The sequence below is a fragment of the Strongylocentrotus purpuratus genome, unplaced genomic scaffold (genome assembly GCF_000002235.5).
Source record: "Strongylocentrotus purpuratus isolate Spur 01 unplaced genomic scaffold, Spur_5.0 spur5_scaffold_13, whole genome shotgun sequence".
NCBI lineage: Eukaryota > Metazoa > Echinodermata > Echinoidea > Camarodonta > Strongylocentrotidae > Strongylocentrotus > Strongylocentrotus purpuratus.
Genome location: NW_022145598.1, coordinates 20330030 through 20343516, shown reverse-complemented (window position 1 = coordinate 20343516; position 13487 = coordinate 20330030). Strand labels below are relative to the sequence as shown.

General features: G+C 38.2%; 1 protein-coding gene across 1 annotated transcript in view; it reads left to right on the top strand.

Moving 5' to 3' along the window:
• Window positions 1–13487, top strand: part of LOC589388 (zinc finger protein PLAG1) — a 43742-nt gene that overhangs the window by 14603 nt on the left and 15652 nt on the right. The window contains exon 3 of the mRNA XM_789030.5: window positions 2370–2454. Coding sequence (XP_794123.3) covers window positions 2370–2454 — 85 coding nt within the window. The remainder of the gene's footprint in view (window positions 1–2369; window positions 2455–13487) is intronic.

The window sequence follows — 13487 nt, the reverse complement described above, 5'->3', positions numbered from 1 at the left end:
AGTACTCCAAAAGTTCCATTGCTCTAGCAAGCAAGCAAAGTTCATCATTACACCGTGTGGAATCGGCATTAAAATATCCTGCTTTCCTCTCAGAGTATTAGATTTATCATGCAATCACAACTTTACACTTTCAAAGTAGATTATTTGTCCATTTATAGCATTGCACCCAGCACTCTCACACTCCTCTGTTCTTGGGGAGAGCTCTTGATTTGGAGAAACTATTTTTGTGGAAATACTTTGTCGCTCGAAATAAACGCTACCGTAATGCAGGCCAGCTTTTGAGGCTTAGACGCGCCACGCAGCACATTGGAAGTAGTGCAGTTCAGTGAATATATTTTAGCGCAGGATGCATACGAATATGTCTTGTTTCGATGGAGAAAGTTAGAAAAGTAAAATTGGGGGAGATACAAAAGAAGAGCGTTCATTTAGGAAACAAGCGTATTTTATATTCACAATGTTCACGTAAGTGTACCCATTTCCTGATACCCTTTAATATATTAATTTGTAATTCAAACATGTGGGTTTTTTAGGCATGTTTAATGATTTTTACTACTTTTATTGATTAGTTAAATGTTTTTATGTATTCATGATTGTTTTTATGACCATTTACATCACAGATACATTATTGGTGTTTGTTTTTTTCTTTTTCTTTCTTTGGGTTCATTTTTGTGTGTTTGCTATTTTGTTTTTTGTTGTTGTCATCTTTATTTCTTATTTTCTTTTGTGTTATTTGGTGTTTATGGTAATTTTTTTTTTTTTTGTGGTATTATTGTTTTATATGTTCATGTATATGAATGCACTTGTTTTTATAGAAAAGGATGTTTAAAGAACTCAATTGTGTCTTTGGTTCCATGGGCAAAATTATTTTTGTCATACCACTAAAACATGTTTCTATTTAATAACAATTTATTTGTTTGTTTTGGTCTGTTTTGTTTTGTTCCGTTGGGTTGTTCTTGTTTTAATTTATCTGGAGCCCTTATATTGTTCAACATATTTCAACTTGGGAGGGAGACAGTGTTTCTCAAATTGAGATTTTTCTACCAGAAAACAATTTTAGGCCTACAAACTATTGTAATGTACATGTAATAAGTTCTATAAAAATATATATAATTTGACCTACAAACAAGAAATGGGCCTTCAAGCAATGACAATATATTACTAGTTTTTCACTTCTGTCATTAAATTGTTTGAGTTGAAATGTTGCAATTGCTTCTTTCTGATGATTCGTAGGAATATGCTAATATTGCATTTCTACTTGAAATCACTATTTCTAATACGTGTGTATCTGTACTACCCTTCCCCCCTGAATGATATGAAAGTATGATTCTTTCTTTGTTATGCATCAATTTGCATAGGAGACACGTTTGTTATGCACGTTCTCATTTGTTATGACAACGTGCAAGATTGCATATTTTCAAAGTAGAGACAATGCCAGAAATGCGATGTCACTCTTTTTGAAAATTGGTCAAAATTTATTTTTCTCCCAAGCCTTTTTGCCCCCGATCCTCTGGCACGTTTTTCTTGCAATCTAGCAAGATGTTGGGGTATGCTGGTAATTTCATCTATTTCCTCGCAGACGCTCTAATCCTATTTTCTTATTTATCTCCCTGGTTAGCCCGGGCCGTTACTATTCCAAATGTCAGCTATTTAAGTTTCAAAATAAACACCTACATATATTTTGTGCTTGTGTGAAAAATGACAGAATACAGAGCAGTCTCGATACTTGAGTTTCTCTTTACTTGAGATATTTAGATTTCCATGTTTTGTTTTTGTTTTTGTTTTTGTTTTTGATGTGTTTTTTTGGGGGGGGTAATACATGTTACTTGAAATCATCCTCTAAAAGGGATACAATTCAATTGGTGTATCATTGAAATTATTTGCGATGTTTTTTTCTTTGTTTGCTATTTTTGTTTCTTCTCTATTTATTCTTTTTTTAATTTCTCTATCTTTATATCTATGTATTTCACTTTATTTTGTTGTTTCTTCTTCTTTTTCTTCCTTTCTTTTCCTTTATCTCAAAGTGGTATTTAAAAAAAAACATTCTTTCTATTTTTAATGATAGTCTGACTTTTTCTAATTGCTGTCTTATCTTCTCTCTCTCTCTCACACACACAAACACACACACACACACACACACACACACTTTCACTCTCTCCTGTGTTCTTTCTCCCACTCTTCTTGTTTCCTTTCCTTTTTTCATCTCTTTACTTCTCTAAAAATGTAATAAATGTTTTAATCTTTTTTCTTTTCCCGGCATCCATGCCACTCTTTTCCAAATGTACTCTTGTTTTTGTATTCAATGATTTTCTTTGTTTTTGCCGAATAAATATTAATAATTATAATGATTATTACTTTTCATTTCTTTTCAGCCAATTTCTCCCCACACAGAACTCAAGGTGTGGTACGCATCAGATTATGCCAAGCTTCTCAACTCACATGTACTCGGCAGACAGGGTGAGTGCGATAGAGAAACTCAAAATAGTTTGTAGAGACCAAAGAGAGAGAGGGAGAGAGGGATAGATGGGGGAGGAGAAAGAGAGAGAGAGAGGGAGGAGGATGGAGGGAGGGAGGGTAAAGGGAAAGAAAGTGAGAGGGAGAAGGAGGAGAAGAAATCAGAGAGTGGGAGATCAAAAGGGGGAAAAGATGGAGAGCAAGGGAAGGAGGAAGGGAGAAAGAGAGAGATGGAGAGCGAGCTTGGTGGAATGTAAAATGTGAGGAAGATAGTGGATGTGTCACGTTATTGGCACCTGTAGATCCAACCTGTTTGTGAAGAGCATTGATGTACTGAATGATCTCAATAGACAAGTTGCTGCACCGTACAGGTGGCTCTCAAACCTACCAACAACTCCACAACGAATTCCCCTCAACTTCTTTGTCGACCTAGCTTGAATTTAACTTGCCAACGTAACATTTTGATAAAGGAATGCCCCTCCCTATCCCAATCCCACATGACACCCTTGTACCGGTGTAACGGCTTTGTCTCAAATATAACTGCATTTTGGTGCGAACATGGCCAGGTGATCTGTTCAGAGCTTCCACCTGTCCTTGGCATGCGTTCCCTCATTGTTCTAGTTAACAGTTTTAAACTCGATGGCGGGATGAACGGCTGTATAAGGAATAGTGGAAACGAAAACAGACTAATTTATTTAGAGAACTACTTGTGAGTTTTGGCTCCAAATTTATAGAAATTTGGGGTAAAATGTGAAAACTTCAAGTTTAACACTTGAGAATTACAGATTATCCTCCTATGGAACATATAGGAAAAAAAAATTATCAACATTTTTTTAGAGTAACAAAAAAAATTGAGTGTCAACAACTAATTGACAAGCAAGATAAATTACTGGGGAAGGGCGGGAGGGGAGGGGTTAATGTGCCTATTAAAGATGGCAGGTGAAATAGTGGAGACTCTATCGCTCTCCTACCTCGTTTTGCCCCTTCCTCTGTATCCTCTCATCTCTCTCTCTCTCTCCTTCTCTCTGTCCTCCTATTCTCTCTCTCTCTCTCCCCCTATTCTCTCTCTCTCTCCCTCCCCCTCTCTCTCTCTCTCTCTCTCTCTCTCTCTCCCTCTCTGTCTAGTCCTAGTATGTGTACCTCCTCTCCTTCCTCTCCTCCTCCTTCTCTTTCTTGGCTCACTCCAAAGTGATATCAACTTTTTTAACCAGGTGATCGTCACTAATCGGAAACAATCGTTGCGCAGCGAATGCTTTGAATTTTTTTCCGCAATACCCTGCCAAAGGTTATTTTTGTTGCTTTAGGAACGCGTCCAGTTGGCTGCCAACCCCCTGTTCTATGAATGGAACTTTAAGGTCATTCAAGAGTCACAGATCGTGAAACGTTCAGAAAAGTCGGCTTTTTCGTCACAAACGAGCCAAGTATATGACTGACTTCTACTACGACTTTGACTTCTCGTACTACTAGTTCTTTTACTCTTTTGCTGCACCATTTTCATACCTGCCGACCTTTCAAAGCAAAAATTAGGAATCCTTCAAGGCAACATTTGGAATACAGTCATTTTTTATACATTTACACAGTAGTTTTCCGGAAGGGGGGAATCTATGCTTCATAATATTAGTTTTTGAGGGCCAAAAAGTAGGAATCATTCCTCCAAAATAGGAATGGTTGGCAGCTAAACATTTTCATCTTTAATATTTGCTTTCTGATTTTATTTTTAATGAAATATTATTTCTTCTTCACTCCTTTAGTCTTTAAGTACTCAAAGGGGCATATCCGTTATTTTGTTATAGGGGAGGGCACTTTTTCTTTTAAATCATATATATATATATATATATATATATATAAGCCCATGAATTATTGCTACAACTCTAGTTTTGCCCCCCTAATGAGGTGCTTGGGCATTAATCCAGTTCATTCTTTATTACCACTGCTCATTTATACATTTACCTCACCTGGGTAGAGTGTGGCAAATGCAGATTATTGTCTTGCAAAAGGACTGCGACCTACGCCTCTACTAAAGTCCCTCTTAAAGTCCCTCTCTAAAAGTGAGTCTTGGAATATAGAACCAACCCTGAAAAGTTTATATGAAAATTGTGGGATAAAAATTGGTTACAATATCACTGAATATGTCACATGTTCAATGTACAGTACATAAACTTTAACAAGATGTTCCCTTTTCAGTAGTTATTAGAGAATTTTGTCACGTTTACATCGTGTTTGTGTCTGGATTGGTAAAGATACTGTATGTACTGTAAAAATTCTCTAACAGATAACAAAGTTTCATTTGATGCAGTACATCATGAAAGCAAATATATATATTAGTATGCATACCCAAGCAGCATACCTGATTTTGACAATTATATGCAGAAAGCCACACTCTTAATGAAAGGAAGTAGTTCCGGAAGCTTTAAGCAACCCCAAGAAAAAGCCAGATTTTCTTCTATTTATATCAGCCCAGTGCAGGCTAGAAGCGTCTCCTTTAAAGCCCCGTTTCTACTGGAGCTTAGGGCGGATTTGGCGACGTGTGAATCACCCCCATTCAATGTCACATATATTAGAAGTGGATTTAGGTGATTGATGTTGTGTTTATCTCGGTTTGTTTCCTATTCGCTGACAATATCCAAACGTTGTTAGTCATTAGAATGAAACGTAGATTGGGTGTTGAGCGCCAGAAAAACGTTAGCTCTATCGCTCTCCTGGTTCCCTCATCAAGCATAATAATCATGACATGATTCTTGATGGCTGCTTTAACTAGTTCTTCATAAATCATAATAAATAATAACAATGCACAACATTTATTAGGCGCTTAATACGGTCGATGCTAAGCGCACCATTGTCTGTCTACATATTACCAACCAAAACTTATAGTGAACACACAAATGATAAATATGTTCTTTTTTCAATAAATCATGCATATATAATAATAAAAATGAGATCAAATATACATATAAATCATGATAGTAATATACTAACTTCTATCTAGCACCTTTTCCAATAGATATTCATTTTTCTACTTCAGTACATGTCGGCATACTTGCCTCTGCATGTAGAGACACGGGTAAGGGTCAAATGAACATGGGCTAGACCGATCTTTGTTTGATGTTTATTTTACTTCATGATCACTTTACATATAAAAACCAATAACAATGCCAGCGACATGACAAACGATTTAATTGTACATAAATACATACAGAAATGAGAGGAAGGCCGATATTGCATCGTTTGTAGGTGTTATATAGTTTTCTCTTATTTTATATGACCAATTTGCTCACCATACAAATCCTCACGCCTTCACGATCCACTTGAATTATGTATTTTTTGCTGCTCAATAAGGAAACATGGAAAATTCATATTGCAGCATGCATGTTGAACAGTCAAACTAGATATGAATATTGCCAAAATGTGTAGTTAATTGTAGCATCTATTTTTGTATACATGCAGGAGCAGTTTGTGTAGGATGCTATTTTGGGTACAATTTGATGATTATTGGTTAATTAGATCAAGCCGAGAGAACGTGGAAAATATGTAACAAACATCTGTTGGATTTTCAAGCATCCTCATAGGCCTGCTGCTTTTCCTTCAAAGAAAACAAAAGTTTCAGAGATTGTTGAAAATAGTGAGAAATTTGGCACAGAAGCCAAAACAGTGGTTAGAAAAACTCTCTTCCAATTGTTTCTATTTCGTGGGAAAGAGAACATAAAAGAGAGTTTTTAGCTGTTTTCAAAGCTGTGAGTCACGGCACATACAAGTTTAATTAAGATATCACAGTATGAGTGATTAGTGGGTTCACATGAATGATTATTTTAAAGTTTGGGAGGCTGCTTTTAAAATTAGATTTAATGGGATCATAATAGTTTTTAATACATCAACAGTATCTTTCATGATTTTCATTGTAATAGTTGTAATGATATATTTTCATAGAAGTGTGTGTGGCGGTTATTTTACCTGACTGCTAAGAAAGCATAAATGCTTGTTAGTAAGCAACCAGAGGACCGATTGCTTTAGGTCCTCTCCGAGGGACCTTGTGATGAGGAGTAATGCCTTACCAAAGGGCACCAGCACATCGCCTTGGTTTTGAACCCGGGTCGCCGGAATACGAGACCACTGCACTACCAACTGATCTATCGCGCCTTCTCACGATACACATCTATATTAATGCACTTCATGATCCACCATTCCCAGTTGCTTCTAGCCAAGTTTCTTTCGCTGTGTTATTGCATGACCAGGAGGGTGTTTCACAAAGATTCTAAGTTGGACTTAAATACCGGTATTATGGAGAGCCATTTGTAGCCTTATAATGAATATATTCAAAAGCAAAAATGCATGTTTTTTTTTAGATTTTTCATCAATTCCACACCCAGAACATAAAATCTCCTTGATAATAGAAAATATGAATGGTTTGAATCAACATTTTATGCCTTTTGAAATAACTTTTACAAACTATTTTCAAAGAAGCTAATGGCTTTTGTTGAGTCCAACTTCGAGGTAAGTTCAACTAAGGATCTTTGTGAAACACTCCCCAGAACTCAACTTTATCTCTTATGACGGCGGTTATTGCTCATCAAGGATAGCGTGTCATATCGTGGTGTTGTAATCGGTTAATCACCGTGCTGGCTAAGATACCCCCACCGGTTAGCAATCAGTACAGGGAAAGTTTGCCAGAAAGTTTGGCCGAGTCTGGTTTTGTAACGTCCATGAAATAATTGTACAATGATGCAATCTTTATTATATTTTAACCATGACTCCAGTCCACCCCAAATTTCAAACCCTAAATTTGAGGAATGATAACAGGGCCTTGTTGCTCATGAACTTCTAGTATTCAGATCGAGAATCCCCGCCCCCCCCCCCAAAAAAAAAAAAGAGAGAGATAGAGAGATATAGAGAGAGAAAAAAAAATGTGGATCAGAGCCTTCCTCAGATAATTATCTTCCTTCTGTTGGACAATATGTTGTTAGGGGAGCCTTCCAAAGTTGCGACTGTGCCGCGACGCGTCGGGGCGCAGAGCAGGATATGAGAACAAAGGAGGCGCCTTTTTGCGCCCATTTGCGCCTTTTTGCGTCGGATACGAGAGGACTTCAGTTGGTTCCCAGCTCATTAAAATGTGGCTATTGTTTGGAGTCTCATTGTTACGAAATTACCCCGCCGGGGCGCGCCCCGGTGAAGCACTTGACACTTGTGAATGGGAGCTTAAACTTTGAATAGCTTTCGCGCCCTTTCGCGCCCGGTGTGGCACATTAGTTATTCATGTATAGTGCCTGCCTGTGTGTCGCTCTCGTCTTGCGAGATTTGACTCTGAAAAGCATTACTTTGGCTACTGATTTGTTTTAATATGTTTTTACGTACATGACATTGGTTACAATGTTTGTTCTGATTGTTTATTTTCCTCTCAACATCGGAGTTCTGTAGGCGTTAACGTTGGCATGATTGTTCATTATTTCATCTCCTGTTCTGTTCATGATTGTGTTCAGTATATCAATTTTAATACAAATTGATTTGTTCACGAAAAAAACAATTTTATTTTATACTTACCCCATTCTCTCTGACATTGTTTTCCTCGTGCATGTTTTGACACTTTATTTGTTTCATATTACATTAAAATTGTGTATATTTCCTCTAGCGATGTTATCGCATGCTTTGTTTTCTTTAGTTTTCGTTGCATCTTGTAAACAGTTCTGTCGTATGATCATTATAAATCATATAATTATATCATCAGTCTGTTATTTCAATACATAGATCCTTTGAATCTTCTTAAAATTAGATAACGTATTTTTAAATCCTTGATGTTGAAAATGATACTTAATCAAGAATGTCGTAGTTTCTCCTTGAATTTGATTTAAAAAGCGTTTTATCTGTATTACGATTTTTGTTTATGCATATGATATCCGTATTGTCGGAAACATCATCAATATGTTTCGTTAGAAGAAAGACGCTCATTTTCTGAATGTTCTTTCTTTGCAAAACACTAATGTTACGAACAAAATTAAATACACTGTACCCGTATCATCGGGGATATCGCAAAACTCCCAGGGAGATTATCAATTGCAAATCAACATACTAAATTATGCCTAAATCGTAAGAATAGAGCATGCATAAAAAAAGAAGAGCGTTACCAGGAAATAATGTTTGAAATTTCACCTCGAACATATCTCAAGAAGAAATTAGTTTATCATTCTGTTCCAAAGAATTTTAACGAATATTTCTTTACGAAGAAGGGGGGGGGGGGGTTACAGCCGCGGCCAGTTTTAGATCTAGGTCATTGTTGAGAAGAACTGAAATACGTATATATTGTGCTTAATTGGGGCCACGTGGTATCGAAAGAGCGTGTTCTAGAACAAATAATACAAGCCATGGCAATTCATTCATTTGCTTCTCGTAACAGAACTGTCTCACTAGCTGTCTAGTGTCTGTCTAGTGAGCACAATTTTTTTTTTTTTTGCTCCCGAAAATTTGAAAATCGCGCCGGCCGAAAAGTCGCTCAGTGGGGGGGGGGGGGGGGGGGGCTGGAGGGGGGGGGGGGGGGTAGTGAGCACATTTTTTTTTGGCCCTCGAAAATTTTAAAATGTGCACCCCCCCCCCCCCCTTGAGCGCCAGGGGGGGGGGCAACCCCCAGAAATAGTAAAAATCACGCCCCCCCCCCCCTGGATCCGCCTCTGCCCTTCAGCGCCGAGGGTAGAAAAGCCTATAGAAAAGTCAGCTGGACAATAGCAATTTAATGTTGGTCGAACAATCAGGGAGAAATACTGGGCACACATGTACACGATATTAGCCCACGTCTGCAATATAACCAGGAAATCCCGATATAACTATTTAAGCACATGCTCACAATATGAATTTCAAATCTGGCTATTGTTTGGAGACTTATTGTTATAAAGGGGTACTTTTCACGCACCAAAGTCCGGCTCGTCTAGTACACAAAAGTCCGGCCCGTATTGACTTTACACACCGGACTTAGGGGGCTGTTTTCAAAAGGAGGGAACATGCATATGCGTACCCTACATAACACTCAGTGCATGGGGGGGGGGGCGGTGCGCTTAACGGCGAAGCGCTCTTTGTGAATTGTGAATTTGTGAATGGGAGCTTAAACTTTGAAAAGCTTTCGCGCCCGTTCCAAGGCATTTATTTCATGTAATCCCCGCGTGTGTGTCCGCTCTCGTCTTGAAAGATTTGACTCTAAAATTTTCACTTTGGCTACTGATTTGTTTCATTATTATTTTACGTACATGACATTGATTTAGATTGTTATTCTGATTGTTAATTTCCCTCCCAACATCGAAGTTTTTTAGGCATTGACGTTGGCATGATTGTTCATTTATGTTCATTAATGTGTTCAATACTTCAATTATCTTAATTTGTTCACGAACAAAACAGAAACGATATGTATAATTGTATTCCTTCTGTATGTTTTGACACATTATTTGTTTCATATTGCATTATTCTGTTCTGTCATCCGATCAAAATAGGTCATATATCTATATCATCAATCTGTTATTTCTCATGCAAGATCGATTTAAAGAATAGAAACGTAGGTTCTCTAAATCTTCGCAAAATCAGCTATTGTATTTTAGCACCGTGATTTCAAAATGATACTTATAATCAAAGACATTGTAAGATTCTGCTTGAAATAAGATTATAGGGCGTTTATAAATATGTCATACGAAACGAACAAACATCTGCAAATTAAAGATATTACAGAAATGATAATCGTATTGTCGGGAGCCTGCATTATCAAAACGTTTCGGTAGATGGAAGACGCTCTTTTTTGAAATGCACTCACCAAAATTCTGCTCGAATCATAAGAAACACTGTCTCCCTGCAAAATTATAAAACTAATTTTACGAAAAAAAAGGAATATCTGCATTATCGGGGAAATCGATATACTCCCAGAGAGATTATTATTTGCAAATCAACATTGTAAATTATGTTTGAATCGTATGGGACCTTGAAGAAAGAAGGAGTGTTTATCGGACACGATATTCGTTATTTTCACCTCGAACAATTCGAAATCGCCTATATCTGTTCCAAACATGAAATTTGATTGGTTTTGACGTTTCATATTTGTTAGCTAGCGCTAGTAAAGTCTTTTGTTTTAACGTGCACTGCATTGGTGCACTGTATATAGTTATAAGGCCTGAACACGTCATGTTCACATTGGTTGTTGTATAGCATACGGATATTATATTACATGTAACTTTTACAAGGACATTGTTATTGCAACGCAATGACAAAAGACAGCTCTTTGAGCAGCTAATAGTTGGTGGGCCCATTGTTCCGCTCAAAGGCGACTATTACCAATTACCGGGCATTATTTGTTATTGCATCATTAGTTTTCTATTTATTTATTTAGTTTTGGGTAGGGGGATATCGTATTACGAATTCATGACCCTTATGCATAATGACCATGTTCTAAAATTACAAATAGTGGTCTTCATGAATAGTTGTCCAATGAATAGCGGTCCTTGTAACTAGCGAGCGGAGCCCTCCTGATGGGCCTCTGCCATTTACGTCCGGCCGTTCACTTCGCCGCCCCCTCCCTCACACACACACATAATACGCAACCTTAATAGTGTACCTAAACAAGAATCTATAGCAAGTCGGACAATTATAGCGATCAAACAATAGCCTTGCTCGGCCGCGTGAAATCCTGCCACGGCATTCTATATTTTTTCCTTAAGAGCGAACTTTTCTTTTGTATTCGTTCCATAGAACTCTACTTTATCTAAAAGCGAGGTGAAATGAAAAGAGCGTCATTATGAGTAGATCTTTTGTTTGATGTTATCCTTCTTCTCCCTAGTTAAGTCAAACCTCAATTTAGGCCTATCCATAAAAGGTAGCTTCCTGTACCGTTTGCTTTTTTTTTTTTTTTTTTTTTTTTTACCTGACTGCTTTATGAAGCATATGCTCTGAATTAGGCAAACAGGGGACCGGCGGCTTTAAGACCTCTCCGAACGAAATGTAATGTTGAGTTATGCCTTACCAAAGGGCACTAGCAAATCGACGTGGTTTCTAACCAGGGAGCTCCCGGTTACGAGCTGCTCTGCTCTACCACTGGGCTAAAGCGCCTCTCTCCTTTTAAAAAGATCTTTTAAGCTTTTTTTTTACATCTTCATGACACACATGTTTTATAATCTCGATATAGTTCCTAGACTCTTTTTCCTATTCATTCCACTTTTAAAAAGAGCTATGGAATTATTATGATTTAAAACGCATTATGGACGGGCAATTTTCGAAGGCAAATCTCGGGCGTGAAATCCTGCCACAGCATTTTATGTTTTTTCCTTTAGAGCGAACTTTTCTTTTGTATTCGCTCCATACAGAACTCTACTTTATCAAACAGCGAGGTGAAATGAAAAGAGCGTCATCTTGAGTAGATCTTTTGTTTGATGTTATCCTTCTTATCCCTAATAAGCAAACCTTCAATTTATTAGAACCAAGTCAAGGGAGGAGAAGAAGAAAAAAAGAGGATTTTACTGACAAAATATAAATTCTTCCAAGCTCAGGCTGTGGCAACGCGTAGCGTGAATATGAATGACGGGAGCAAGGGTGTCGATTTGTATCCGTGGTTGGGGGGGATGATAGGTGCCAAAATATTTTCGGCAAAGGATCAAAGCAACCAAGGGGTAGAAGCGTGTGGCAGGTTGCACCCCCTCTCCTAGCGCGTGGCCAGCATTTCATTATAGGGGGGGGGGCGGTAGTGAGCACGCAAAGCGTGCGAATCACTTACAGTGCTCGCGAAGTGCGCTCCCTAGAGGGTTGGGTGCAGGAGTGAGGAGTTTCCCCCCTCCCCCACGAAGCGCGGAAGCTTTGAGGTTTCATTAAATTATTAGAGAAAGAAGACGATTCGTTGGACCGTTCTCGACTCTTAATTCTTGTTTGAATCAAGTTCCCCCTCCTCCGCGCGTAGCGCGGAAGCTCTGACGTTTCATTAGATTATTAAAGAAAGAAAACGATTCGATGTACCATTCTCGACTCTTAAACCCTGTTTGAATCAAGTTCCCCTTCCTCCGCGCGTAGCGCGGAAGCTCTGACGTTTCATTAGATTATTAAAGAAAGAAAACGATTCGATGTACCATTCTCGACTCTTAAACCCGGTTTGAATCAAGTTCCCCTTCCTCCGCGCGTAGCGCGGAAGCTATGACGTTTCATTAGATTATTAAAGAAAGAAGACGATTCGATGAAACATTCTCGACTCTTAAACCCTGTTTGAATCAAGTTCCCCTTCCTCCGCGCGTAGCGCGGAAGCTCTGACGTTTCATTAGATTATTAAACAAAGAAAACGATTCGATGTACCATTCTCGACTCTTAAACCCGGTTTGAATCAAGTTCCCCTTCCTCCGCGCGTAGCGCGGAAGCTCTGACGTTTCATTAGATTATTAAAGAAAGAAGACGATTCGATGAACCATTCTCGACTCTTAATCCTTGTTTGAATTAAGTTCCCTTTCCGCCGCGCGTAGCGAGGAAGCTCTGATGTTTCATTAGATTATTAAAGAAAGAAGACGATTCGTTATATCGTGTCCTTGTCTGAATTCAGTTTCCCCCCCCCCCCTCCCGTGCGAAGCGTGGAAGCTTTGATGTTTCATTTGATAATTACTCTTAATCCCCGTCTGAAATCAATTTCGCCCATCCCGCGCGTAGCGCGGAAGCTTTCACGTTTCATTAAATTATTAGAAAAAGAAGACGATTTGTTGTATCGTGTACTTTGACGTTTCATTTAAATAACTCTTAACCCTAGTCTGAATTTAGTTGCCCCCCTCCCGCGCGAAGCGCGGAAGCCTTGCCATTTCACTTAATTATTAGAAAAAGAAGACGATTCGTTGTACTGTTCTTTATATTAATCCTTGTCTGAATTTAGTTGTGACATAATAATCTTTCTCCAAAAATGAAAACATGTTTTAGGGAATATCAGGAAATGAAATGAGTGAGAAAAAAAATAGATACAAAAAACAGACAAAGATACAATGACGTGAATTTTAAAAAGGGTGAACGGAAACAACACAACAACTAGTGAACAACTCTTTTTCCTTGTCTCCGATCTC